Consider the following 26,653-nt stretch of genomic DNA (forward strand, 5'->3'; position numbering starts at 1 on the left):
GACATTTTACTGTTACTGCTGCTCAGTGACGCGCCAGGAGGAGACGGCCGCTGATTGGTCGGAGAAATGACGTCACGTCAAGGAGCATTCGAAATACTCACCGGATGTAGTGTAGTATAAAACCGTATAAAAACCCATAGATAAAACCATATTATACAACTTCACAAAAAAAAAATGTTTGGAGCCCGATGGGCTTTATGCACAGCTCCACTACTTCCTGAAATAAGACAGCTCCTTTATTTCCTGTTTTACATTATTGGACCAATTGATTAATCCAGGTGTGTCTGACCTCACAACAATGGTCAAGGACACCTGGATTAATTAGTTGATCCAATAATGTAAGACAGGAAATAAGCAGCTGGCTTATTTCAGGAAGTAGTGGAATGATGCATAAAGCCAATTCCCTCACATTACTTCCTGTTTGAAAACATAAATTTAAGATTTAAAGTGATCAAAGTAACTTTTCAGTCCTATGGCGTGTCCACTTGTTATGGTAAATCCATAGCATCTTGATGAACTTTTAACTTAATTTGTAAGATTGAAAACCTGTCAACAGCTCAATAGTTAAACAGAGATATCCTGAGTGAAGCTTGTAGTACAGGCCTTGATTTGTTGAAAGCAGATATGGATCACAAGACAAAATGAATTACTTTACAGGTAGCCCAGACTATAACCAATACTGTCATTTCCATTGATCTACAATCTCCACTTTCACAAGTTGTTTACTTCCAGACACTGTTTAGCCTTAAATGACAAGGTTTGCCCACCTTTTCTACTAAAGGACAGCTGGCATGCCAGCATGGATAAATTCAACGCCACTGATGTTGGACTTTAGAAGAGAAGTTTGATCACTGCTGGTCAGTTTTGTTAAAGTCATATCAAAATGCAAACTATCAGCTGGATCATCTGGGTTAAGGCCTTCAGCAAAAATGTAGGAAGTGACATTGCCAACATCATTGGACATTTAATACAGTGCCAAAAACTAAAGTAGACCTTGTATGAACAACAGGACAAAAGGTTAAAGATTAAAGATTAAAATGTTTATTCATGCTGAATTCAGACATCTCTTTACTAAGTTTATTAATACAGTATGTACAAGTTAGTTAAAAAGTACACTCATAGTTGAACCTGAGGAGGTCCAGAAATAGAGAGACTGTCTGATCCCGGAGTGAACAGTTCAAGGCCTGCTTGACCTGCTGACGGACGGTCAAACATGGTTAAAAAAAAAAATTCATACATATATCATTGGAGGGAGGGGTTTAAAAAAAAATATAGAAAGAAAAGTCTTTGAGCCCATTTTCAGTGCTGATGCTGGTTTCCGAGTAAGACGACGTCCACCTAGACCGCCCTGTTGTCCCAGATCTCCTGGGCCTTGTTGCTCTCCAGCTGCTGCAGGTGGAGCGCCAGCGGCAGCAGCAGGTCGCTCAGGTGCTGGCTGGAGAAGGTGAAGGCGTTGTGGGCCATGGCCTCGGCGGGCGGCGTGAGGAGCGGGGAAGACGACGGCGGGGAGGAGGCGGTCGAAGAGTCCGGCGAGGTCGAGGTGAAGGGCGAGGTCGGGGAAGGTAAACCCGAGCTGCCCATGGACGGCAGCAGGTGGAGGGATCCTCCTAGACCATGGTCGGGGGTTTTCATCTTGCTGGGGAGGCCGTGCTGAAAGCGACAGCGCGTGCCGTAGAGGCAGAACCCGAAGGAGCTGAAGGTGCGGCACAGAGCTCCTCGAGGCCGCCACTCCTTGGTCGTTTGCGGTTGGAGCGGGTTACCGAGAGGAGAAGATGGAGGCGGCTTCTCCTCGCCAACGTCCGGAGACCCGAGACCTTCGCCCGAGACATCGCCGCCCTCGACGTGCAGGAAGTTGCAGCGCGTGCCGAAGGGACAGACCCCGTACGAGCGGAAGGTGCGGCACGGGATGTTCCTGCGGCGGCGCTGGGCGGGGCGCTGCTCGGTGGGGCTGTGGACGAAGAGGCAGCGGCTGCCGTAGTAGCAGTAGCCGGTCGTGTGGTAACTGCGACACAGCTCGGTCTTGTACTTGGGGTGGCGGAAGGGCACGTGGAGCTCGGTGAGGCCGTGGGCGAACTGGCAGCGCTCGGCGTACTTGCAGAAGCCCGAGGCCGAGTAGCTGGTGCAGAGCTCCGTCTTGTAGCGGGTGGAGCAGACCCAGGGGATGAGCGGAGGGGAGGAGGACTCCACCAGGGGGAGGAGGGCCTTGGCCAGGGAGAGGCCTCCTCCATCTTCTCCATCGCCGTCGTCGCTGTCCAACCCTTCACTGGACAGCAGGTTGTCCACCAGCTCCTCGTCTTGGCAGGAAGGCAGGAACAGATCGTCACCACTGGTCTGAGGAACACAAAAGTTTGGAATTGTGTCATCAATATAAAACAAAAAAGTCATCAAGGCACTTTACAAAAACTTCTAACCCTTTTCTTCCCAATGGTCTTTACAGAGACCCCTTTTCTTCCCAAAGGTCTTTACAGAGACCCAACAGTTTGCACCGAAAGTATGAACACATGGCAACTGTGGTGAATTTCAATCAAGTTTGACATCTCAAATGGTCCATTGGTACGGCAAGGGTCAGGCCTGAGGGTTGTCATTTTACATCCTTAAACCTACAGATTTAATCACTGTGACCCTCAAATAGTAAGACACTGATGTAAAATGGATGTGCTTTATGCACAGCTCCACTACTTCCTGAATCTAAGCCATCTCACAACAACGGTCAGACACACCTGGATTCATCAGTTGGTCCAATAATGTAAGACAAGAAATAAAGGAGATGGCTTAGATTCAGGAAGTAGTGGAGCTGTGCATAAAGTCCAACAATCCCACAATGCAGCGCAGCACTTTCCTCAAACTTGAAGGAGTGCTGTTGGTTAGTTTATCCATTTCACCATTCATAACCTAGGTCCAATTTGTGTTAAAAAATATCAAAGATAAACATTCTTTAAAATAAAATGCATACATGTTTTCCAAATAATTACCAATAGCCTACCAACCCCCCGAAAAGAAAGTAGGCTATATTTTAAGTTATACTGAAGTTGCAATACTTTGTGTAAAAACAAGTGAGAGTGAACAGGAACAAGCTGCAGGACTAGAAGGGAAAACCAGTTGAACAGCACCGACATCTGAATGAATGAAGAAGATCCAGTCCACTCACTCACCTCAAACATGGCCGCCGGCAGGTGGTTGGTGATCAGCTGGTTGTCGTGACCTCGAGGGGGGAAACAGCTCTGGTGAGAAGAACCCGGAGGAGTCTGTGAGCTGCAGTGAATAAAAGAAAAGCGGCAGGGACCCAACAAACACTCCTGCTCTGTTGTGTGGAGTCACAAGCGACTCTCTGCTGCTCCGCCCCTGTCTTTTAAACCGAGCCGCGGCTCGCGCCTTCAGCATCAACGAGCTTCAGGTGCGTTCGAACTGACGTCAGACGGAGGGGCGTTCGAAGCGACCAATCAGATGGAGCGGCCAGCTGACGTCACCGCGCACCATGGTGCGTTAACTGGCACTCTGTTGAGTTTTCATCAAGTCGGGAAGAAGAAATAATTATCTTCTTTTAATTTTTTTTGTACAACTTGTTTTATTTTAAAGTAAATTTCATATCCACAAATGGACTGACAGCAAACCAAATTTTACACTTTTTTTTTGAAGGAACTTTATCAATACAGCACCAACATCAATGGACTAGAAATGCCAAAGGCTTTAAAAACAAACTTTATTTTACTTTATTATTATATTTAATTAATATGATTTTCTTTACATCGATGCATTTTTTTTATACATGATACTTCTATATTCTTTGTATATTTATACTTTTATATTGTTTCTTCCCCTGGCTCAACAGTATTGTAATGTATATAATTAATTAATTAATAAAGTTCAAAAGAAATTATCTTCTTCTGGGTTATTTAGACTTACCCATATGAAATGTGTATTGTTGTGTTTATGTAGTTTGATAGCCTACTTAAAATAGCAATAATGTATATTTTAATATATAGACCTATGTTATTAAACTATTCTTTATAAGCTTGTTTATATCTATTAAAACTATTTAAGTAGGCTACATCTTCACTCACACAGACACATCCACATATACTACAGTATATAATAATACAAAAATAACGGTAGATATGATCATTATTGGGTCCTGTCTTCACCCTTCAAAGTGCTTTAAAATGATGTTTGTACACTACTCACAAAAGGTTAGGGATGTTTGGCTTTTGGATTAAATTTCAGAATGCACCTAAAATGCACTATAACCTTTACAGGTGAACTTCATTTAACCTTCTCTAAACTTTTGAATGCCAAATGTCCAATTGTTCAATGTTTCCGTACTTATTGAATAACTTGCTGTTCCCTAACAAGGTGATTAACCACAAACATCACAAACACTGTCTGATTTAGTGGCTCAATTGTCATTGGACGACATGTTCTGGTTCATTTTTTCCCCAATTTGTATACAGTCCTCTTCATTAATGTTCAATCTTGACATCATGAGACCAAGACAACACTTTGATCAAATTAAGTTATTGAGATATTGAGATTTTTGTTGTGCTATAGCCACCACTGTTGTTAGCTTTGGTTTGTGATAAAGAAATTACCATTGCATCCTTCTACTTAAAAGGCTTTCATGATAGAATATCACTGTAGCATTAAAGCAGATATCAGTGGAATGTTTTTGTTAATATAAGTCCTAAATAGTCCTATTTTCCGTCAGCAATCACTTACATGAAGTATTTCAGCCTAAACACGAGTCTCTCCGTCACTCTGCTCTGCTGTAACCCGAGGAGAAAATTTTCCTTGTGGGATACAAGTGTTATCCAATGAGGAGAGAGAACGGCATGAAGGGCTGTGTGTGCAGCCAAGGGATGCGCGTGAATGTGGTGACGTAGCACGAGGACCAATTGATGCCTGACAAGGGCGGGGGCTGCTAACTCATGGTGCGTTCAAAGAAACTCGTACTTTGTGTTTTTCCTTCCTGTGAAGTCATACCAGTTCGATCTGGTACGAGTTCACGGGTCGGAAGTTACGAGTGGCCGTTATAGGGAACTTTCACAGACAACAGGATGGTAAAAACACGAGCTACGGGTTACCTGGAACGCTACCAAGTCGTAGTTGTGACTTGAAGCTGTAACTTACGGTTTCAAAAGCCTGCCTTGAACGCAGCATTAGCCGAAACGGCCGTGAAGCTGATATCTGCTTTAACTTTTATAGGGATATTCTTGTCAAATATCCCTAACTTTGTGAGTAGTGTAATGATGCTACACAAATACAACGGAATAGAACTGAATAAAAAGTAGTGCCATTTATTTTCTGATATGGCAACTTGAAAAATCTGATCGTTGAACATTGAAACTTATTGCTCTGGTGGAAATAAAATGTTGATACTTGGCACTGAGAACAAAATACAACATTTATTAAACTCTCAAACACTCTGGAGATTTTTTTTTCCATGTGAGGACTCTCAGTTTTTTGTAAAACACAGTCAATAAAAATCTCTCGTCTGACCACAAAGAAAAACAAATTCTTTATTTCTTTTCTTATCAAGATACATTAAAGGATACAGAGACATTGGAATAAAAAACACTTGAGAAAAACTTTCAATTTTTCAATTGTAGCATGTTTGTCTCTCCACCATACAAAAATCAGCACCCCCCTCCCCTTTCAATGTCGACCCCCTCCCCATTCCCCTTCCCCCTCCCCCTCCCCAATGAATGAGAGCAATGCTTCACATGTACAGTAGCCTGTTAGAGCCATCTCCACGGTCATGGAGCAGAATTACACATTTCTTTTTTTTTTTTTTAGATGTAAAAAAAGTTCCAATATGCCAGTTTCACTTTACACAGATCAGTTATTTGCTACAAATTCAAACACTTCAATTTCTTTTGTTTTGTTTTTTTTTCTTCTTTCTTTTTTGAGAAATATTACAAAGCCCACATTGGGACCAGACTTGCTTATAAACCCGGTGAAAACCTCTCCTCTCCTCTCCTCTCCTCGCCCGCCGAGGCAGAGAGAAAAACACAGGAATTATAATTATCCAATTAAGAACTTACTTTAATTACTTACCCTTTTCATAATGGTATAAACAAGGGGAGCTAAAACAAACCAAGCAAATGAAAGCACACGGCCGTCGTAGCGACAGTTTTAGATTTTCCTTTCACATCGTCCAACCCATCAAAAAAAAAAAAAAAAAAAAGTTGCTTCACCTCCGCTTTAATGTTTATGGAAGATGATAAGTGCCATGCGGATTTTAAAAAAGAAAAAAAGAAAAAAAAAATCTGAATTATCAACATTCGGAGAAAAACTTCAACCTCAGACTTTTTTTTTATTATTATTATTTCAGATTTTTTTTTTCCTTCTTCTTCTTATTTGTGGCCCTAATCGTCTTCCGTACATTTTTTTTTAACTTTACATATTGCTGCTTCATTAACAGACTTCCATCGACCTGCGTCCTCTTCATTCAAACCAAACGAACAAACACTACACTGTCAGAGATGCTGCTGGGATGTCCAACAGTCCAACAGCACTTTAATTTCTTTCTTTTATTATTGTTGTAGATGTAGTTGTAGTTGTAATCCACTTTGCACAGTTTTGGACTTTTCTTCGTCGTTGTCAATAACTCTACTACGGTGACCCACCACAGTCGTCATCGAAACGCGACACTTGTTGGACGTCGTACAGACTCGTCGGGGCTGAGGTGAAGGTGAGTGTGGCAGTCAAACAACAACAGGAGATGCATTTAAAGAAAAAAAAAAAGAAAGAAAAGAAAAGAAAAGAAAAAACAAAAAAAATATTCAGCTGTGATGGTGAAGAAGTTTAAACATGAAGGATTAACGTTAATAATCCGGACTTTTAAACATCCCGTAGACGTTAGTTAGGACCATGTGCATACAGCTTCTCCTGATTTACAAACTTGATCGGAACAACAGTGACTTATTATTATCATCATTTATCATCATCATTTATCATCATTTATCATCATTAATTTAAAAAAGGTGCCATATGCAAAATCTCTCAAGTGGTGGAATTGACAGGAGGTTGTTGTTTTTTGTTTTTTTTGTCGTTTTTTTGAAACTCGTTCAGTATTTTTCTGACACTGAGGGACTTCCGTACGATTTTGGTAACACACTCACAGGATGAACGACGGAGGGAGGAAGGAAGGAGGAGGAAGGAGGAGGTTACAGAGTAAAAATGGCAGCAGATGGATCAAACACCTGAACAGAGATCTTCTTCTTCCTCCTCCACCTCCTCCTCCTCTTCCTCCTTCCTCCCTCCCTCCTCCGTAAAAATGATGCATATATTTACACAAAGAAAGCGACGTGGAGGAACAGTGTGCTTTATCACCATTGTTTTTCAAGGATGAGAAATATCTTGATTTTTTTTTTTTTAAATTACACATTTAAAAACAGGCGGCTTTTTAATAAAACGGGAGAGAAAAATGATTCAGAGGGTCTGGAATAAAATACTACGACGAAGCCCAGAGTGTCAGTGTGTGTGTGTGTGTTCTCGTGTGTTTGTATATGATGGAAATATACAGTCATTGAAGTGAAAGTGTGTGTTTAAGAGAGTGAGTGTGTGTGTGAGTGTTGGACACGTTTTCAGCTTTTGGGAAGTAACAGAGGACTAAAGAAAAAAAATGACACTGAAAAGAGGGAAATAAAAAACTACTGGTATGGCGAACTGTGCTGCCTGTAACTGTCGGCCTGAGCACAGACTCCCCCCCTCCCCTCCCTCCCACTCCCACTCCCCCTCCCCCCTCCCGCCCCCAATGTCCTGATAAAACACCCCCTCCTCCTCCTCTTCTATCCGTTCATCCATGCTGCTCCATCCATCCATCCTCCTCCATCCATCCATCCGGCCTTCAGTCCTCCAGGACGATGGGTTCGCTGGTGCTGGATGGGAGCAGGGGCATGGCCAGGGGCCGGGGCGGCGGCGGCGGCAGCTTGATCCGGACCAGGAGGTGAGGTTTCCTCGCCGCCCGACGCATCTCCGACTGGGTCAGGTGTTTCCTCAGAGCCCTGAGAGAGGAGATCGGACAGAACTGGTTTAGATTTAGTTTAGTTTATTTATTTATTTCATTCATTTGTCAAACATAAAAACAAAAAATAAAATAAACAGTGAGAATACTGTAACTCTTGAATGAAAGGGGGTAGAAAGAAGCGAACTTATATTGTCTACCCCTTGTTACAAAGAATTAATTCACAAATTAGATAGTACCTACATCCAAGCTTAGATTCATTTTGTACAGTTAAAAATACACAAGTTAAAGGAACAATCTAATAATTTAAAGCTGGAAGAGGCGAAAGCTCAAAGAGCTTATTAGACGCCTCCACCTACGATGAAATATAATGTCGTACAAGAAGAAAGCAGAAGATACAAATGAATAATCAGAAATATATAAATGATAATAATAAAAGAAGAATTATCATATATAAAATTATACAAAGAGATAGACGATCAAATATATATAAATAACAATAACTGATCCAAGCACTGAACATATGTGGCATTTAAGAAATACATTTTCAACAGTTTGTTATCTATGCCAAACAGGCGAACTTGGCTGACAGAAGCTCTAACACTCAGTACGTTTACACGACAGTTGAAAGAACAAAATTATGGCGTTAATCCGACTATAACTGGACGACTAAAGTTCATGTAAACGAGTTAGTCCGACTCTTACCGGACTTCTCCAGATCCGACTTAAACACCCAGATAATGCAATTGGAAACCGATTTTCTTCCGCATGTATTCGCCTTAACTGGACTCAAACTGGACGATGTGTGTATGCACGCTTCACAGCAGTAGAGACGAAACAAAGTGAAACATAGAAGCCAGGCAAAAAAAGAAAAAGAAAAAAGAAGCGCCTGTTTTGATGCGTCAGCGCTAGGGCTGTCACTTTTTATTCGATATTCGAATATTCGTTCGAACGTGGGGTAAAAAGTTCATATTCGAGCGGTAATGACCTGCTCGAAATGTATTCGTGCATGAAATTTGAAATTATCCGAATGAATTACAGGTCAGTTTATATCGTCGTCTGAACCTAATTTGTCTAAAGAGTGACAGCCCTAGTCAGCGCAGATTTACTGCATTTCATACAAAATGATGGGTTTTATTTTTTTAAAAGCCTGACCCGAGTCATTTGTTTATATTTTTGGCCCGAACCGGCCTGGACCGGTGCGTCTGGTCGGGGACTGTAGTTGAAAACTATATATAAAGTTATTTATATCCAGTTATTTACTCGGTGACTGCTGAAACGACGCATATAGCCTCTGTTGACACCGCCAGTTACCGAATCAACTCGACTCAGCGCTTCATGTGAACGACTGAGTGAGTATTTGCGGGTCAGTTTCTATGAAGTTAATTAATTAATCAGACGAAGCGACGTTGTACCTGGTGTCCTTGGTAGCCACGAACACGACGGGGTTCGGAGCCTCGCCCTGGCTCACCTTCTGCCGCTTGATGACCGACTGAGAGGTCGTCCTGATTCCTGAGGTGTACGGCCTCCCATTGGCTGGGTAGGGCACCCCCGAAGCCTGCTGGCCAATCAGAGAGCAGAACAGTTCGTCAGTCAAAAAGCCACAGAGAGACAGAGAAACATCTGTGTGTGTGTCAGGGCTCCCACTCTTTTCTTGAAATCATTTTCCAGGACATTTTCAGCGGCTCCAGTCTGACAGAGATGTTATTATACATCCTCTGTCCCGTTCATGCTTTGGAGAAGTCTTCTTTTCGACAGCTGTACCTTATTTTGTACATTTTTGTTTCTATGTTTCTTCCTCTCGCAGCCCCAGAAGCCTGATTTAAAGATGTGCAGTCTATGGCAAAATGTTATGCAATAATCTCTTACAGTACATGCTTACTGTGCGTTCACACCAAAAGCTTCTAAAGCGTCAAAAACGCTCGAGGGTGGGCTTCAGACAAGACAGCTTCCAAAACGGCAAATATTTACAGCCGCTTTGTCCGCTCGTCACGTGACCGACGTCAAAGTTCGATCGCACTGGTCATTGGGGAGCCGAAGGACAACAAAAAGGGAAAAAAAGGCAGCTGACTGACATCTCTGTTCTGACAGGTTGCCGCTGAACCGTGTCATAGCTGATTACCCTAAAGTTAAAGCAGTACTAAAGAACTTTCAGTTTTGGTTGAGTTTGGCGGCGCCTGTGGACCAAAGCGGTAGTGTTTTGCCTGAAGGAAGACTCCATTTCCCATGAACACTAGCGTGAAACCCTGTAAATATCCTGCATTAAAATTAACAGAAGACATCAAAACTAAGTTTCTGTTTCCAGTGGATCATTTCAAAGTGAAAACAAAAACATAATCCATTGCTAAAGTGCTGTTTTGCCTGTTCCCTCCTTGTTGTGACTCGCAAAAGTGAAAGTAAAGTGAGAGCAGGGTTCCTACCATGCTCCTCAAAGCTGCTTAGTGCCAGAGAAAGAGATACAGACCCCCTCAGACCACGACAGAGGTGTCGTTCAACTTGTTGTAAGTCGATGTATCATCACAAAAGTTATGAAAATATTTTATGAAGGTTGAAAAGTTACTTAGTGTTGGTTTAAACCTGGCTCAACTTCTCGTTTGGTGACGCTTTGGACGCTTTGGACGCTCAGTGTCGCCGGGCTCTCATTGAAAATGAATTGACTTCCGGCGTTTTGATGCTTTAGAAGCTTTTGGTGTGAATGCACAGTAAGAAATTCCTATGAATTTATCACGACACAAACATGGGGTCCAACACTGGAAACACTCATCAACTCCAAGTCTCTAGTTTTCTCACTAGGCACTTTTTTTTTTTTTAGAAAATAAATCCTTAGTGAGGTCTGAAAACGACAAATAGAGCTCTGGTAGCTAATGTGGTAAATAATTTTCCAGGACAACTGAAACTTTTCCAGGACATTTGACTTTTTTTCTCATTTTCCATGGTTTTCCAAGTTTTCGAGGACAAGTGGGAACCCTGGTGTGTGTGTGTGTGTGTGTGTGTGTGTGTGTGTGTGTGTGTGTGTGTGTGTGTGTGTGTGTGTGGTACTGACGCTGTCGAAGCCTCTCTTCCCCAGCAGACTCTGGCCGACTCGCGGCTGACTGGCCTGGTTCCTGTTGATGGGGGTGGGGGGGCCGCGGGACGCCTTCAGCTTCAGAGGAGCAGTGATGGCTGCAGGGACACGGACAGAGAGGGTCAACAAAGAGACAACAAAGAAAGAGAAGATGATGAAGATAAAGACAAGGAAGAAGACGAAGAGGGAGGAGAAGAAGAAGACGAAGAAGAGAAAGAAGACAGGGAAAAAGAAGAGGAAGAAGAGGGAGGAGAAGAAGACGAAGACAAGGAAGAAGAGGAAGAAGACAAGGAGAAAGACGAAGGAGAAGAGGAGGAAGAAGAAGAAGAAGAAGAGGAAGAAGACAACAAAGAAAGAGAAGAGGGAGAAGAAGAGGATGATGAAGATAAAGACAAGGAAGAAGAAGAGGAAGAAGAAGACAAGGAGAAAGAAGAAGAAGACGAAGGAGAAGGAGAAGAGAAGGAAGAAGAAGAAGCAGCGGGTAGTTCATGGACAGTGGTGATGTGATGTCATCATGTGATGTGATGATGTGACTGGTTCTCACCTAAATCCTTCACTATAGTCGCCAACGACGGCCGCGGCACCACTTTGCTCTTCAGAGGAGTTTTCGTGGCTTTGGGCAGACGGATCATACCTGAGGACACACACACGGACACAGAGTCACATGTTTGATCTCTTTTTTCTTTTTTTAAATATATATATATATATATATATATATATATATATATATATATATATATATATATATATATATATATATATATATATATATATATATATATATATATATATGTTTTTATTTCCAATAAATTAACACAAAATATACAACAACAAAAATATCCATCCTGAAACAATATCGATGATGGGGTGACTCATACAGTTTCTTTCTTTCTTTCTTCTTTTTTTGTTTGATCTCTGATGCGTGTGTGTATCAGTGTTGTTTTCGTTAACGATGACGATGACGAAATATTTTCGTTGACGCCCCTTTTTTTCATGACGATAACGAGACGGTGACGAGACGAACATGGCTCTCTGATGACGAAAACATGACGAGACGTGTGTGAGTTTTCGTTGACGAGACGAGAACGGACGTAAATGTTAGTGGTCGGGCTGTGATCGCCTCTACATTCCATATTATGGATTGTCATTACTAGCTGCACATGATTTAGCAACGGCTCCGTCAACAACAGAACAACGCTGCTGAGACGAGCCGCGGTGCGCCGCCGCCCGGTGCTTGTGATTAGAGCGGCAGAGAGCAGCAGGCAGTGATCCGCTGCTCTGGTGACCTCGGTCAGTGCGGTGCAGCCGCTCCGCGGCGCTGACGGGTGGTCAGACGTTCAAATGCATGACATTTCTGCTTATTGTGCGTGTAATCTGTCCATTGAAATCAACAAGTGTCTGCAACACTGCTGCATCCTTGTGTGGTCACGTCCACCACCTGGCATGCAGCGCACATTCTGCTCAACACACCTGCCGTCACTCCATCAGAAAAAAAACTGAATGCACTACTGTTACCACTTTATCTGTGTGTAGGCTAATGCATAATCCTTAGACCATAAAGTATTTGGCATTGGGTGGAAACATTATGTGTTAAACCATTCCTTTATTGAATTACTTTGTTGAAAGACTTTTTTTTTTTTTTTTTACTGAAACTGACTAAAACTAGACGAAAACCTTGTTGAGTTTTCGTCGACTAAAACTAGACTAAAACTATCACATATAGGAATGACTAAAATTGACTAAAACTAATAAGTATTTTCATCAAAAAGACTAAGACTAAGACTAAATCTAAGATGCCTGCCAAAAACAGAGTGTGTGCGTACTTACACTCGGCCTTGACGGCGTTGGCGTTGATGGAGGCGTACGGCCGGCGTGCGGCGCGGCGCGGCTGCAGGATGTCCTCGCACACGCGGCGGGCGATGCGCGTCAGCTTGGTGGTCTGCAGGATGAAGGTCTGGCGGTTCTTGGCGAGCAGCTTGGCGCGGCCCTCGTTGCGGGTGAACGGCGACATGCCCTGCACCTCCTGGCGGGTCATGTGACCACGGGGGCCTGACTCCTGGTCGGAGGGGACAGAGGACACTGACGTGGACTGATACGAGACAGACGGGGGAGGGGGGCGGGGGGGAAAGGGGAGGGGCTTAGGACAGGACGCTTACCGAGCCTCCTCGGGCGGCGCCCTCCAGCTGCGTGGGCGTCTTCAGGCCGCCGTACTTCTTCCAGTAGATCCAGCAGGACGCGCAGAGCCGGCACTGCATGTTGGGAGGCCCCCAGGCGTACCACTGGGGAGACTGGGCCGCTGCAACACAACAACAACGACTTTATTAGTTATTACAAAACAAAACAACTTTATTAGTTAGTAAACTTTACTTTGTCTATTCATTTGTTTTATTTACTTCAGTATTATTTTGGTTTTATCAAGAAACAAAAATGTTTTATTACATCTATGTCACCGGACATGAACGATAACCGAGCAGTTTTATCTGCTCATAATACTCATAATATCTCACATTCTGCTTTCATTGCTTTTTATTTACTTTGTATTTTTGTATTTTAATTGTTGTTGTTTTTTTTTTGTTTGTTTGTTTTATTTACTTGAGAGCCTTGAAAAGAGCCTATAAATAAAATGTATTATTATTAATACAAAAAAAAACTACACTTGGAAGTTGTGTTGGTTCATAAAACCACAAATTTATCTTCTTATGGATCAACGCCTCAAATAAATCAGAGAAGAAGAGGAAAATATGAAGCTTTCATTGCATTTTATTTATTTGTATTTTAATTGTTTGTTTTATTTTATGTGTTAAGGCGAACTTGAAATAAATAAACACCCTTTCTCCCTGAAAGTAAATGCTGCAACTACAAATGTTTTGGTGTTCAGAAGTTTGCAAAGAAACACAAAAAATCTGAGTAAAGTAGTTAAGATCTGACAATTAAAAATGGACAGGAGAAAATGATTGCCAACTTTTCATAACTGAACAAAATCGTCGGATTTCAAGCATGTGATGTTCCTTTTTATTGAACTTAGTTGCAACAATTTGGGGAATTATCTGCCAATATAATGTGACCATGACGGTATATTGATATCTCAGTCTTATCAAGAAAAATACTTCATTACACCTTCATCACCCGACATGAACGACAGCGAAGCGGTTTAATGTTTCCTCCAACCTGACTACACACTCTGCTGTTAAAGGTTGGAAACACTCCAAACTACACTGAGACGTTTTTTTTTTAATTCATAAAACCACAGATTTATCTTCTTATGGATCAACGCCTCAAATAAATCAGAGAAGAGGAAAATATGAAGTTCTACTACGACAGTGACGATGATTTAATCTGATCTCCACTTGATCTACAAAACAACGAGCTCTTGTGAGGATAAAAATATCTTCTGTTCTCAACTGTTTTCTAATGAATTCATTAACTTATTATTGTTGTTGTTTTTATTAATTCACACATTGATCCGTGTCTCTGTGTCTCTGTGTCTCTGTGTGTTTACTCACTGTGGCAGCTCTCGCAGCTCAGTCCTTTCTGAAACCCGGCCGCCCCGTTCATCCCGGGCTTCGAGCCGGGAACCATGATCTGGTTGGGGTTGGGTTTGGTGCTGGGGGAGGAAGGAGAGGGGAGAGAGAGGGAAGGAGGGAAAGAGAGAGGGGGGGGGGGGGAGAGGGAAAGAGAGAGAGAGAGAGAAGGGGGGGGGATGGAGGGAGAAAGAGAGGAAGAGGAGGACAAAGTGGGAAGGAGAGAGAGAAAAAGAGAGGGGGAGGGAAGGAGAGAGAGAGATAGAGAGAAGAAAGGGGGAGAGGGTGGGAGGGGGAGGGGTTGGGGGGACAGAGAGAGGGGGGAGAGGGTGGGAGAAAGAGAGGGAGGGAGAGAAGAGAAAGGGGGAGAGGGAAGGAGGGAGAGAGAAAGAGAAAAAGAGAGGGAGGGAAAGAAGGTGGGGGAGAGAGAGAAGAAAGGGGGAGAGGGAAGGAGGGAGGGGGGAGAAAGAGAGAGAGAGAGAAGGGTGGGGGTGAGAAGGAGGGAGAGAAAGAAAGAGAGGGGGAGAGGGAAGGAGAGAGGAGAGAGAGAGAAGAAAAAAGGGGGCAAGGGAAGGAGAGGGAAGAAGGGAGGGAAGAGAGAGAGGGAGGGAAAGAGGAGGGGGAAGGAGGGAGAAAGGGAGTGAGAGAAGGAGGACAGAGCGGGAAGGAGAGAGAAAATGAGGGGGGGAGGGAAGGAGAGAGAGAGAACGAAAAAGGGAGGGAAAGAGAAAGAGAGAGAGGGAGAAGAAAGGGGGAGAGGGAAGGAGGGAGAAAAAGAAGACAGAGAGAGAGGAGAGAGAAAGAGAGTCAGTTACAGGTTGTTACCATGACATCATCATCTCCTCTACCTTCTGTTACGGAATGACTGAATTGTTTGTTGTTGCTCCAACTTTCAATAAAGTTTTGAAGAAAAAAGAAAAAAAAAGGTCTCTGCTGTTACTCACTATGTTGGGATGTAAACCTGCTTCAGTTTGCTGTCGGCCTCGGCTGCTTTTAGTCGTTTCTGACGGAGAGAAACAACGTTTAGGAACCTGACACACGAACAACAGAGTCACAGTGTTTTAAAGGGATAGTAGCAATTTTTTTTAAAGTGGGGTTGTATGATCTACAAATAGCCCCTAAGTACTTTAATTGCAGTAGAAGACTCTTTGCACTCCTCCCGTTAGCAACGCCAGCCCATAATAGCCCTGCCCAGAGATTTACAACATACAGTGTTGTGAACAGACCCAAAGAAACGGCCTGTTTTCACGGCCTAAAAGAGGTTTTACCTATATTATAGCGAACAATGGAACTGTGTATACGAAAATATAGGCCGTTTCTTTGGGTCTGTTCACAACACTGTATGTTGTAAATCTCTGGGCAGGGCTATTATGGGCTGGCGTTGCTAACGGGAGGAGTGCAGAGAGTCTTCTACTGCAATTAAAGTACTTAGGGGCTATTTGTAGATCATACAACCCCACTTTAAAAAAAATGCTACTATCCCTTTAAGGTTGTTGTGGCGCCGGCGGCATTGGAGGCGTTGTTGTTGTTACCTGTTGGATGTAGCGGTCGGTGGTTTTCCACATGTAGTAGAACTGGACCACGCTGGCGAGAGACTTCCACGGTAACTGGGATGGAGAGAACAGGACGTTTTGGTTACACATCGACAGTTTCAGCGGGAAAAAAGAAAATAAAAAGAGCGTTGTGACGTACGAAGTCCTGGCGGATGTCGTTGAAGTCTTTCCCGTATTTCTCCAGCGCCTCCTCGAACAGCATGGCCTCCGAGGCGCTCCACTCCTCCATCTCGTCGCGGCAGAGCACGGGGCCGCCCTGCGGGACCAGCGTGGACATGGCCTTCGCCAGGTCGTAGCTGTTCTTCTGCAGCGTGTCCATGGCGTGGAACTGACAGCACACAGAGAGAGAGAGACAGAGAGACGAGCGTTACATCATCGTGAAATGTCCCCGATCAATACAATCCAACTTTATTTATACAGCACATTTACAAAACATAAAAGTTTACCAAAGTGCTGCACCGTGATTCACATACAAGACAAAAATGTGATGAGAATTAAAAATAAAGATTTATTTAAAAAAAAAAAATTAATAAAAAGGATTAAATTAATAAAAAGAGAAGAAAAGAAAAGAAAGGACCATAAAAGAGAGTTAGAATTAAAAGCCAAAGAATAAAAGTAAGTTTTAAGATAATATCAGATAAAACTATTTTACTATAATACTATTTTTATCAGCTGATTTTCATTACATATTAATCAGATAAACTGATCGGTATGTGGGAATTAACACTTCTTGTGACCAGGCATGGACATTTCCAGTCTTTTTCTAACCGAGTAACCTAACCCGGTTGTACTTGAGTAACCGATTACTTTAATAAAAATAGAATGACTCAAAGAATTTTTTTTTTCTAGAATCTTTTAACTTTTATTTGAGAAATTATTATTATTTTTCTAGAAATTGTACCACTTTTTCAAGAATTTCTTTAAAACTTTTTTTTTTTTACCACTTTTTTTCTAGAAAATTTCTTAACTCTTTCTTTTTTTTATATAAATTTTACCACTTTTTTCTAGAATTGTTTTAACGTTTTTGGAGAAATTGTACCACCTTTTTTCCAGAAATTCCTCTACAATGTTTCCAAAACTTCACACCATTGGCCCTAATTTGAATGTACATTGTCTAAAAAAAGTAACGTTCTTCAGTCTCAGAACAAATATTTGTGTATTTCTGGTGTTTGCTTCAAAGTTTTGTCCGATGGGGGTCCGTGGTCAAGTTTGTTTCAATGTACGGGTCCTTGATGTAAAAAAGTTTGAGAACCACTGCTCTAACATGACATTTGTTTAATCTTAGGTTAACCGGGTAATAATTCATATCCGATTGGTTTGGTGTTTGGTGGCAAAAATAAATAAATAAACGATGATCAAAAATGTTTCTAATCTCACGGAGCAGAAATCATGTCAGAGGAAGGAGCTGACTTTGTTTTTCCTTTTTGTTCGGTCGGTTTGTTAAGAAGTTTCTTAAATTAACATTAATGAACATGTCAATCAGTGATCCAGTGGTGGATATATAATTGATCGATCAGTCCAGTCAGTGACAGATTATCAGATTATAGGACTGGATCTATAATCAACATGTGACTCTGCAGAGACTCGACCTGAAACAACTGAAGGGTTTTAGTTTCTGTTGTTTCTTCTGCTCAGATTCATTTATAATTCAACAACAACATGTGATATTATTAGTAATCTATAACCAATCAATACAACCCGTCAGTCTCACCAGTGTGATGTCTCTGGAGGCGGCGGCGGCGCTCATGTGCAGACTGGGCTGGCGGATGGAGCTGCTGCAGTCCAGCGCCCGGGCGAACGTCCCCACGGCTCTGAAACACACACACACACACACACACACACACACACACACACACACACACACACACACACACGCTGGTCACCACCACTGACCCGTCTGAACCACAGTAACATCAGGGAGGGAGCGAACATTAATATTACTACTGTTTCTATGGTGACGAGCAGCTCCAGTGTTGTTGAACGTTCCCCAGGCGACCACTAGGTGGCGCCTCGAGCTCACGGACGGTTCAGTTTGTTTCACATCAAACTTCTTCCACTCAAACCTGCTGCAACATTAAAAACACTAAAAACACTAAAAACACCACAATCAGCTCATATATGTGATGTTTCTTTGTCTGTTGTTGTTTTTCTGTTCGTTTGTTTGATGTTTCTTCTTTCTCTTTTGTTTATTTATTACCTTAAAGTATTTGATTATTCGAAATTTAAGATTTTGCTGATTTATTTTTACACATATAAACAAAGCTACGCTGACTGTAGTTCGTCTACTACTACCACTTGTAAAATGAATTGTCCTACTGGGTGTTGAAATACTGTTCATGTAAAAGTGGATGTGAGGAAACAAAATAAAAATACATCACACCACAAACTTAAAGGCCAGAGTTGGAGATCTTATTCATTCTGGAGATTTTTTTTTTTACTGAATTGCTTGAAATCCTCTTTGCACCCCGATTGCAACCAATTAATTAAATGCTCTTTCACAAAAATTAAAACAATCAGTCACCTGAAGAACCAACAATCCTGTAAAAACAACATCCAATCATCTTGAACTGTCGTTTCTGTCCCTCCCTCCCTGCACTAATCGCACTCCTGCTTCCTTCTTTAACGAGTTACGACCACGGAAAAGACGATGTAGCTCTGAGCTGGACGGTTTATTATGACATTAGGTGTTTTCTTACCCGTGAGAAACTGGTCGCGTCGCTCACATTGGGATTATAATTATTACATAATCGCCTTGAATCACAATCAATTGAGCCGACCGCAATTATCTAGCGTAATCGTTAACATCGTTTACATTCTGTACATCTGTATAAAAACAGCTGGATGAAGATGGACCTATATTTCCATCACTATTTTCGCAACATTTGGGGTTTGACTGGCGCTCTTTTCATGACGTCATCTCGTTACGGATCCACCACCTCACCCGATTCGCCCAAATTTGGTAAGACAGCCGAGTGTGAAATAATAATAAACGCTTAAAGAAATGCTGCGAAAGTTTGACGAGCAGAATAAGACAATTAACTTGTTAATCGCAATTATGTGAGTGGCAATTAATCGCCAAATTAAAAATTCATAATTGCGACAACTCTATTTTTGACTTTAACAACCAAAAACTTCTCAGTGTAGGTTTTAGGATTTGTAATAGATACGTGTAGCACGGCTTCACCTTGATGTGAACCCAACGCTAAACAATCGTTGCGTGTTCTGCATTTTGCCCCTAAAATCTGAGACGGTGCAAGTCAATTTTTCATCTTCATCTTCTTGTGCATGTGCAGCCAGTAAAATTTGCTGTTTGTGTCTTTTTAACATCAAAGAATCAGGACTCTGTCGTCACAGCTGTCAGGTCGAGGTTTCTGAGAATCATGAATGAAAAGGAAATGTGAAGATCTGCCTTGCAAATGTGATTTGTGCCCCTACATTTTTCTGTTTGTGCTCCTAAAAGTTTAACTTAGTGGTCCACTGTGCTCTCAGTAAAAAAAAAAAAGAAGTTAGTCTGGCGCCCTGCGTGTATTTTCATGGATCCGTTTATCCACGATCTCCGACCCGACGACCTTTAATGATCAGAAACCAAACACCCGTCGAGCTGCGAGCAACGACCACGTCTTTGAGACACAACGATCAAATCAAATGAAACTTGTCAACACACGAGTCTTCTCTTGTTGGAAGAAGCTGCTGCCCCTACTGCTGCTGATGATGGTGACGGTTGAGTCAGACGTTGCCGTGGCAACAGGCTATAGAGATGACGATGCAGCTGGGTGACAGATGGTAAAAGGGGGCGAGAGGGTAGATGGGGGGGGGGGGGGGGCGTTACCTTGCCACCACCAGGAACTGGTCGATCTGAGGGTCTTTGAGCTGGTTGTTTGGGTCCCAAACCTTCGTCTCCAGCTTCTCGTGGACCCGGTTGTCTGACTCACCTGAGACACGGAGAGATGAGAGAGACACAGAGATCACACTCTGGACTTTTATTTTGTTTTGTTTTTGTTTTTTTAAAGGGATAGTTCAACATTTTGGCAAATTGACCCATTGCCATAACCCCTATAGTCATAGCAGTAGGTTCGTTACCTTTAATTGTCGGTGCAAGCTATTTTTAGAACGGCGGAGCAGAGCCGCGAGCTGCTCAGAGCTACGCTACGGAGGCTAATGGGATTTCTTGGTTTCCCTCATCAAACTCATCAAATACACAATCCAATAGGGATGGGACTTTTTGTCGACAAATCGACAAAAAATCGACACATGCTCCCCTCGACAAAAAAAATTGAGTGTCGAAATGTCGAGGGGGCGGGGCTTGTGGGATTTCCATGTGTAAATTGCATTTTGTCTTTCAATATTTCCTATTCAAATTAACAGCAGAAAGTGCCACTTTTCCCCTAATGAAATAAAATATTTTAAATAAAACAAATCCACCTTTTCTAAATGGGATAGCTACTTGACCCTCATTCTGCTTCACATGTGACGGGAGCGTGCGCGCATGCTGACAGGCGACAGAGTCAAGAGATCAGCTGTCCGGGCTCCCTGCAGTCTAGGTGATGGTGCGCTGTTGATGACGAGTCCGGCTCCGCAAAAAGGGCAAAACCATCGGCAAAACAGGTGGATGCAATGGTTGCATTCTCCGTAGAGGACGCGGACATGCACGGAAGAAAAAAAAAGAAAAAGAAACCGAATGCGCGCTGCCTAGTCCGCTCGTGCCGACAGCGGCGTTAATAAACCACAACAAAAGCACGTGTACCCCCCCCCCCGCATATCTGCTGCTGCTGTTAAAAAAAAAAGGGCCGACAAATCGACAAAAAGTCGACACATGGGCCTCGACAATCGACAATCCAAATCCTGTGTCGTTCCCATCCCTACAATCCAACAACTCCAAAACGCTCTGGTGGAAACCAAGAAATCCCATGAGCCTCCGTAGCGTAGCTCTGAGCAGCTCGCGGCTCTGCTCCGCCGTTCTAAAAAATAGCTTGCACCGACAATTAAACTACTGCTAAACCTATAGGGATTATGGCAATGGGCCAATTTGCCGAAAAATGTTGAACTATTCCTTTAAACGTTAGGTCTGCTCACCCTCAGCCAACATGTCTGGGATCTCTGCCTGGTACTTGGACCCCACGCGGATCTCGCCCTGGTCGGCCAGCAGCGTCTTCTGGACCGGGTCGAACACCAGCGAGTAGAAGAAACAGTCCTGGACGAGAAGAAGAAGAAGGATCAGAGCTTCTGGTCGCCGCCGATGTCTCTACTTTTTTTTTTTTTTTTACATATTTGTCAAACTTAAATGTTTCAGATCATCAAACTAATTTCCATATTAGACAAAGAAAACCCAAGTAAAATGTAAAATGCAGTTTTTAAATGAACACATCAAGCTGCGATCTAAAGACACCAAGAAAAGATTCAAAAACATATAAACATACTGTATAATATATACTATATAAAAGTGAACTGTGATTAAATTGTTTGTCTCACCTCTTTCTCCAGGTAACCGGCCAGGACGTCTGTTTCATTGAGGAGCGTGACGTTACATTTCCCCCTGAGGACAGAGTCAGAGAGCAGGAGGTCGAGGTCATTCACAGGGATCTAACTTACTATGGTGACGGATTTATGGCACAGTGAGGGGGGAAAATATAAAGTTTAAAGCGAAAAGTGAGAATTTAACAAGAAAAAAGTCAAAATATAATGGAAAAAGTGGTAATTTTAGGTTCTCTGTTGTTTTAGAAGCTTCAAAATGAGGAAACATGAAACATTGAAGGCTCAGTTCAGACCTGGTGTTAAACATCCAGCTCTACGTTCAGGTTTAAACACAACCACGAAGCGCAGTGACGATGCACCGTCTGTCTGACTGGCTAAATAACAACAGAGCACAGAGCTGAAACACGACACGACAACTACAACAACTTTAAATTCTGCAATAAAAGCTTAGTATTCACTTCTAACTTTTATTATTTCAATAATAATAATATTTTTTTTATTAATTATTTTATTTTAGTTGTTTATTCATGTGTATCTATGCATATGCATAGGTATGTACGTGAATATCTTGTGATCTATTTTTGTAACATTGCATATGCCTATCTATACTTTTCTGTAAAATGAAATAAAGTTTTGATCACAAAATAAACAAACAAAAAAAAACTTTTAAATTATTTTATTATCTATATAACAGCGGTGTCAAGCGTGCGGTCTGCGGGATGAATTTTCCAATTATAAAAAGTACATAGAAGACAGAGGACACGTAATTGTTGAATTTCCACATAGTTTTCTCAAGAAATTTCAGTTTGTTCCTCACATTTTGTAAAAGAATAATTAATTAAATGTATATGCTGTCACCAGGAAGTAGAGGAGTCGACCTTACGTACCGTATGTGAGTAGCAGGAAGGGATTCGAACTGTCGGGACAGGAAGAGTTCTCTGTGTTTGAGCTGGTGTTTCTGTTGCTCGGCGAGGACCGGCTGCTTCGACTCCTCCTCGAACTCTCCTGCAGACACACAAACGCAGCAGTGCATCAGAAACACACACACACAGACACACAAACACACACGATCACGGTTTTAACAGTTGGAGATAAAAAAAACCCTGGTGGTGTTTAGAGGAACTGCAGGTTTTAATCGCTTCAGAAACAGACTAATTCCTGGTGACGTCCCGCTCTTTTGGGAAACACGTTGAATTATAAAACAATAAAACTTGATTTGACTTGATTGATATGATTTTTATATCGACTACTTTTAATGTTTTTTTAACAGCAGTGTAACAATAAACTGATCTACACTGATGCATCGATTCAATGACGAGATCCAAAATGAAAACATCAATACATATCATCACTTGGAAAAAAAAAAACACGCTCTTATTTTGAAATGAGATCTGTATCACTGCTGCAATTTTATATTTCATTTATAAAAGACGTCTTTGTAGCTGATTATTACAATCTAAAAATACTTCATATATATTATTTTATTATTATATATTATAATATTTTATCAGAGACTGAGTAGGGGAACATTTCACACTAAAATCCTGCTTTAATGTAAAGAAATAGGAACTTTAACATTGTTTCAGTTTTATTTTATTGGAGGGGGAAAGTTGAAAAACTTAATTAATCTGATTTTCTGTTAAAAAGTATGATCGTTTTTCATTTAAATATCTCGTTAAATAGTTAACGAGAAATAGTTAAAATGTCAAATGTTATTTTAGTCGTTTTTTGTGATTTGACATGAATGGAGGTTATATCGTCTCATATTGATCATTGATCCTTTAATTTAATTGAATAAAAAACATTTTGTGACGTCACCAAAGATCAAATCGTTGTCAATTGAACTGATATAATATTGCATCATGATGAAACTTTTGCAGTTTTTTAATTTTCCCTCTCATTCTCTTCTTCTTGCAGCAGTTTAATATTTTGGTAAATCCTCTGTGCAGAGAGTTCAAAGGTCATCATCAGTTTATGAGGTCAGACAGAGTGTGTGCGTCCCTGAAATTATGAATGTAGACGCCGTACGTGACCCACGACGTAAAAAACGAACGAATAAACGAACAACCACCGGTGGCGGACGGAGGTTTTTAATGCAACGACTCACATCAACATGTGACACCAGCAAAGACTTTGAAAAAAAAAAAAAAAAAAAATTAAGCCACAGGCAGCTATAACTCTGTGTGTGTGTTTGCATATGTGTGTGTTTGCATGTGTGTGTGTGTGTGTGGTCGGCCACTAGATTCCGCATTCCCAATTTCAGGCGGGTGAGTAATTTGTTGCGAGCCGGAGGGGGGGAGGGGCCACGCCGCTCCTCCGTCTCCGCGGACTCCGCCCCTGCACTCAGCCACAGGAAACCCTGTCAGTGAGGGCACGAGAGAGAGAGAGAGAGAGAGAGAGAGAGAGAGAGAGAGAGAGAGAGAGAGAGAGAGAGAGAGAGAGAGAGAGAGAGAGAGAGAGAGAGAGAGAGAGAGAGAGAGAGAGAGAGAGAGGGACGGTACCTTTGGCCACACCCCCTTTTCTGTTAACCTCTCACCCCCCCCCTCCCCCCTCCCCCCTCCTCCTCCTCCTGTCCAGCTGGTCCCTGCCAGACAAAGTAGGAAACCCTGTGTACCAAACCTGAGGCGCCCATCCCCCCCCTAACATGTATCCCCAACTCCCTCACACACACACAGAGTCACACACACACAGAGACACACACACACACACACACACACACACACACACACACAGAGACACACACACACACACACACACACACAGAGAAACGCGCGCAAATACGTACGCACACACACACACAAAAAAGAAGAAACCACACACACACACACAGAATCAAGAAGAAGCGACAGGCTCTCAAAGCGCGCGCAGCACAACATTAACACACACACAGTAACGCACACACACACACACTCACACTGTAACGCACACACACACACACATATGCGCGGACGTACACACTTTAGTCGCTCTGACAAAGACGCAAGGCGGCGAGTCAGATTTAACCCTCTGTGCGCCGTGGCCCTCGGGGACAGATCAAGGGCCTTTTGTTCTGCACAAAGAACTGATGTGAGTGTAGAGAAGGAGGAGGAGGAGGGGGGGGGGGGAGAGAGAGAGGGGGGGGAGAGAAGAGAGAGAGAGAGGAGAAAGAGAGGGGGGGAGTAAGAGAGAGAGGAAAGAGAAGAAAGTCAGAGGGGGAGAAAGAAGAGAGATGCTTGTTCTCTTCTTCCTCTTCATCTTCATCGTGTTCTCACTCTGCAGATTTACACGAAGCTCGACTAAACTTAAACCTAAAGACAGAAAGCCTGAATCAACAGAGCCCGACTTAAAGCAGAAGTAAGTGATATATTTGTGTTAATATAAGTCTTAAATAGTTATATCTTCCGACAGCAATCACTTACATAGTGTGTTTGGACTGAAACACGGGTCTGTCAGTCACTCTGCTCTGCTCTGAGCCGAGGAGAAAACATTTCTCGTATCCTACAGTTTTTATCCAATGAGGAGAGAGAACGGCATGCAGGGCTGTGTGTGCAGCCAAGGGACGCCGTGAATGTGGTGACGTAGGGACGAGGACTGTTATGGTGCGTTCAAGGCAGCCCGTAACTCGTGTTTTTCCGACCTGTGAAGTTGTACCAGTTCGATCTGGTACGAGTTCACGGGTCAGAAGTTACGAGTGGCCGATATAGTGACTTTCACAGGTAAAACAGGTCGGAAAAACACGAGTGGGTTGCCTGAAACGCTACAAAGTCGTTAGTTGTGACTTGAAGCTGTAATTTACGGTTTCAAAAGCCTGCCTGGAACGCAGCATTAGCCAAAACGACCGGATCGCTTACTTCTGCTTTAAGGCCACACTTTTAAAGGGACAACGAGGAGTTTTGGAAAGCGAAGTGTCTTCATACTACATTTCCCATGAGCCTCCACGCGCACGGTGAAATTCTTTGACCGGCGCAAGACAGACTCATGTTTTCATTCATCAAGAATTAAAGTCAGAGGTTCGAAAACGATCACATACCGTCGTAGTTCCGACCATAAACGGAGATTCGGCGGCGTTATTCTCATGCCTCGCCACAAAACCGAAAGTAAGGAAATGCTGGTCGGCTCGCCCAGCATTTCCACCATTAATTAAAATAACAAAATAAAAATAGAGACAAAACGATATATTTATCGAAAATGGAGCCATTAACAAGTGTGGGTAACGTAGATTCATCCACATTAACGTGATACTTTTTTATAACCAAATAGAAACTCCTCGTTGTCCCTTTAAGGTGGACTGTTTTCCTACACATGACTCACTGCATGGTCGACAGCTGGAAATGAGTCAATGCACCTTAAATGTGAATATGACCACAAACTTTGACCATTTAATTAGTTTCTTTGCTTTGTTTTGTTTTCGCTCTCGACACGACTTCTGCTTTAGTGATCGTCTGACATGTTTTTTTTTTTTGCTAACTCAGCTAGCGAGGCTAAGTGATGGAGAGTGGAGTAGGGACCGAGGAGAGTTTGTGTCGGTGGTGGTGGACGAGTCTCCTCGCTTTTCTCAGACGTTTGATTGACGGATGACGGATCCAATATCAGTGGCTGATGAATCGTGAGCAACGTGACGTATAATTCGTGTGCCTGCATAACCCAATGCGGGGGGAAAAAACCTACTTTTATCCCGGATTTACTCGAATTAACTCAATTTTGCACAAAGTTTGGGCTACATCATCTGATAGATGAGTTATTACACTAATGTTAAGACCCACAGTGGGCTCAAATTCAATTTTCTTTTCTGAACACCTTTAAAAGCCCCAGTATGTAACTTATTTGGCTTTTTATTAGCAAAAATCAAATATTGTTTTCATAAATACGTATTTCACTGAAGTCGAATCACACCCGCATACAAATGAAAGCTTTCTCGTACCTTAGAATGAGTTGTTACAAGTCGTTACAAATATACAAGGGGGCGACGCACCGAACCGAGGCGGCCATGTTGCATCCATGTTGTGAGGAAGGACGGAGGCACTGGTGTTGCATTCAGGTGCAGTCAGGCAGACGGCCGTCGGCAAACCAACCGGATGTCATTTTACTCCACGAGAGAAAG

At 42.5% G+C, this 26,653-nt stretch overlaps 2 protein-coding genes across 4 annotated transcripts in view; both read right to left on the reverse strand.

The window, feature by feature from the left end:
• Positions 1-1,338: 1,338 nt before the first annotated feature.
• cth1 (cysteine three histidine 1) lies at positions 1,339-6,060 on the reverse strand (the record flags this gene model as incomplete). Its single annotated transcript, XM_083993051.1, has 3 exons — positions 1,339-2,331; positions 3,153-3,221; positions 6,052-6,060. 3 exons carry the CDS (start codon positions 6,058-6,060, stop codon positions 1,339-1,341), a joined length of 1,071 nt encoding a protein of 356 aa, XP_083849177.1.
• A 1,696-nt stretch (positions 6,061-7,756) lies between these two features.
• Positions 7,757-26,653, reverse strand: part of mta2 (metastasis associated 1 family, member 2) — a 44,400-nt gene continuing 25,503 nt past the window's right edge. Inside the window, exons 4-18 of one of the 3 annotated variants that reach the window (XM_083992955.1) lie at positions 22,461-22,578; positions 21,571-21,634; positions 21,175-21,292; positions 19,931-20,033; positions 17,813-17,912; positions 16,241-16,429; positions 16,081-16,155; positions 15,493-15,551; positions 14,531-14,631; positions 13,184-13,323; positions 12,855-13,080; positions 11,572-11,661; positions 11,007-11,125; positions 9,379-9,524; positions 7,757-8,003 (exon numbers count right to left, since the gene is read on the reverse strand). In XM_083992955.1, coding sequence (XP_083849081.1) covers positions 7,847-8,003; positions 9,379-9,524; positions 11,007-11,125; positions 11,572-11,661; positions 12,855-13,080; positions 13,184-13,323; positions 14,531-14,631; positions 15,493-15,551; positions 16,081-16,155; positions 16,241-16,429; positions 17,813-17,912; positions 19,931-20,033; positions 21,175-21,292; positions 21,571-21,634; positions 22,461-22,578 — 1,805 coding nt within the window. In that variant the 3' untranslated portion in view covers positions 7,757-7,846. Of the gene's footprint in view, positions 8,004-9,378; positions 9,525-11,006; positions 11,126-11,571; positions 11,662-12,854; positions 13,084-13,183; positions 13,324-14,530; positions 14,632-15,492; positions 15,552-16,080; positions 16,156-16,240; positions 16,430-17,812; positions 17,913-19,930; positions 20,034-21,174; positions 21,293-21,570; positions 21,635-22,460; positions 22,579-26,653 lie in introns of all 3 variants that reach the window. The other 2 variants (XM_083992954.1, XM_083992953.1) reach the window with 2 other exon arrangements.

The sequence above is a fragment of the Trachurus trachurus genome (assembly GCF_905171665.1).
Source record: "Trachurus trachurus genome assembly, chromosome: 18".
Taxonomy (NCBI): domain Eukaryota; kingdom Metazoa; phylum Chordata; class Actinopteri; order Carangiformes; family Carangidae; genus Trachurus; species Trachurus trachurus.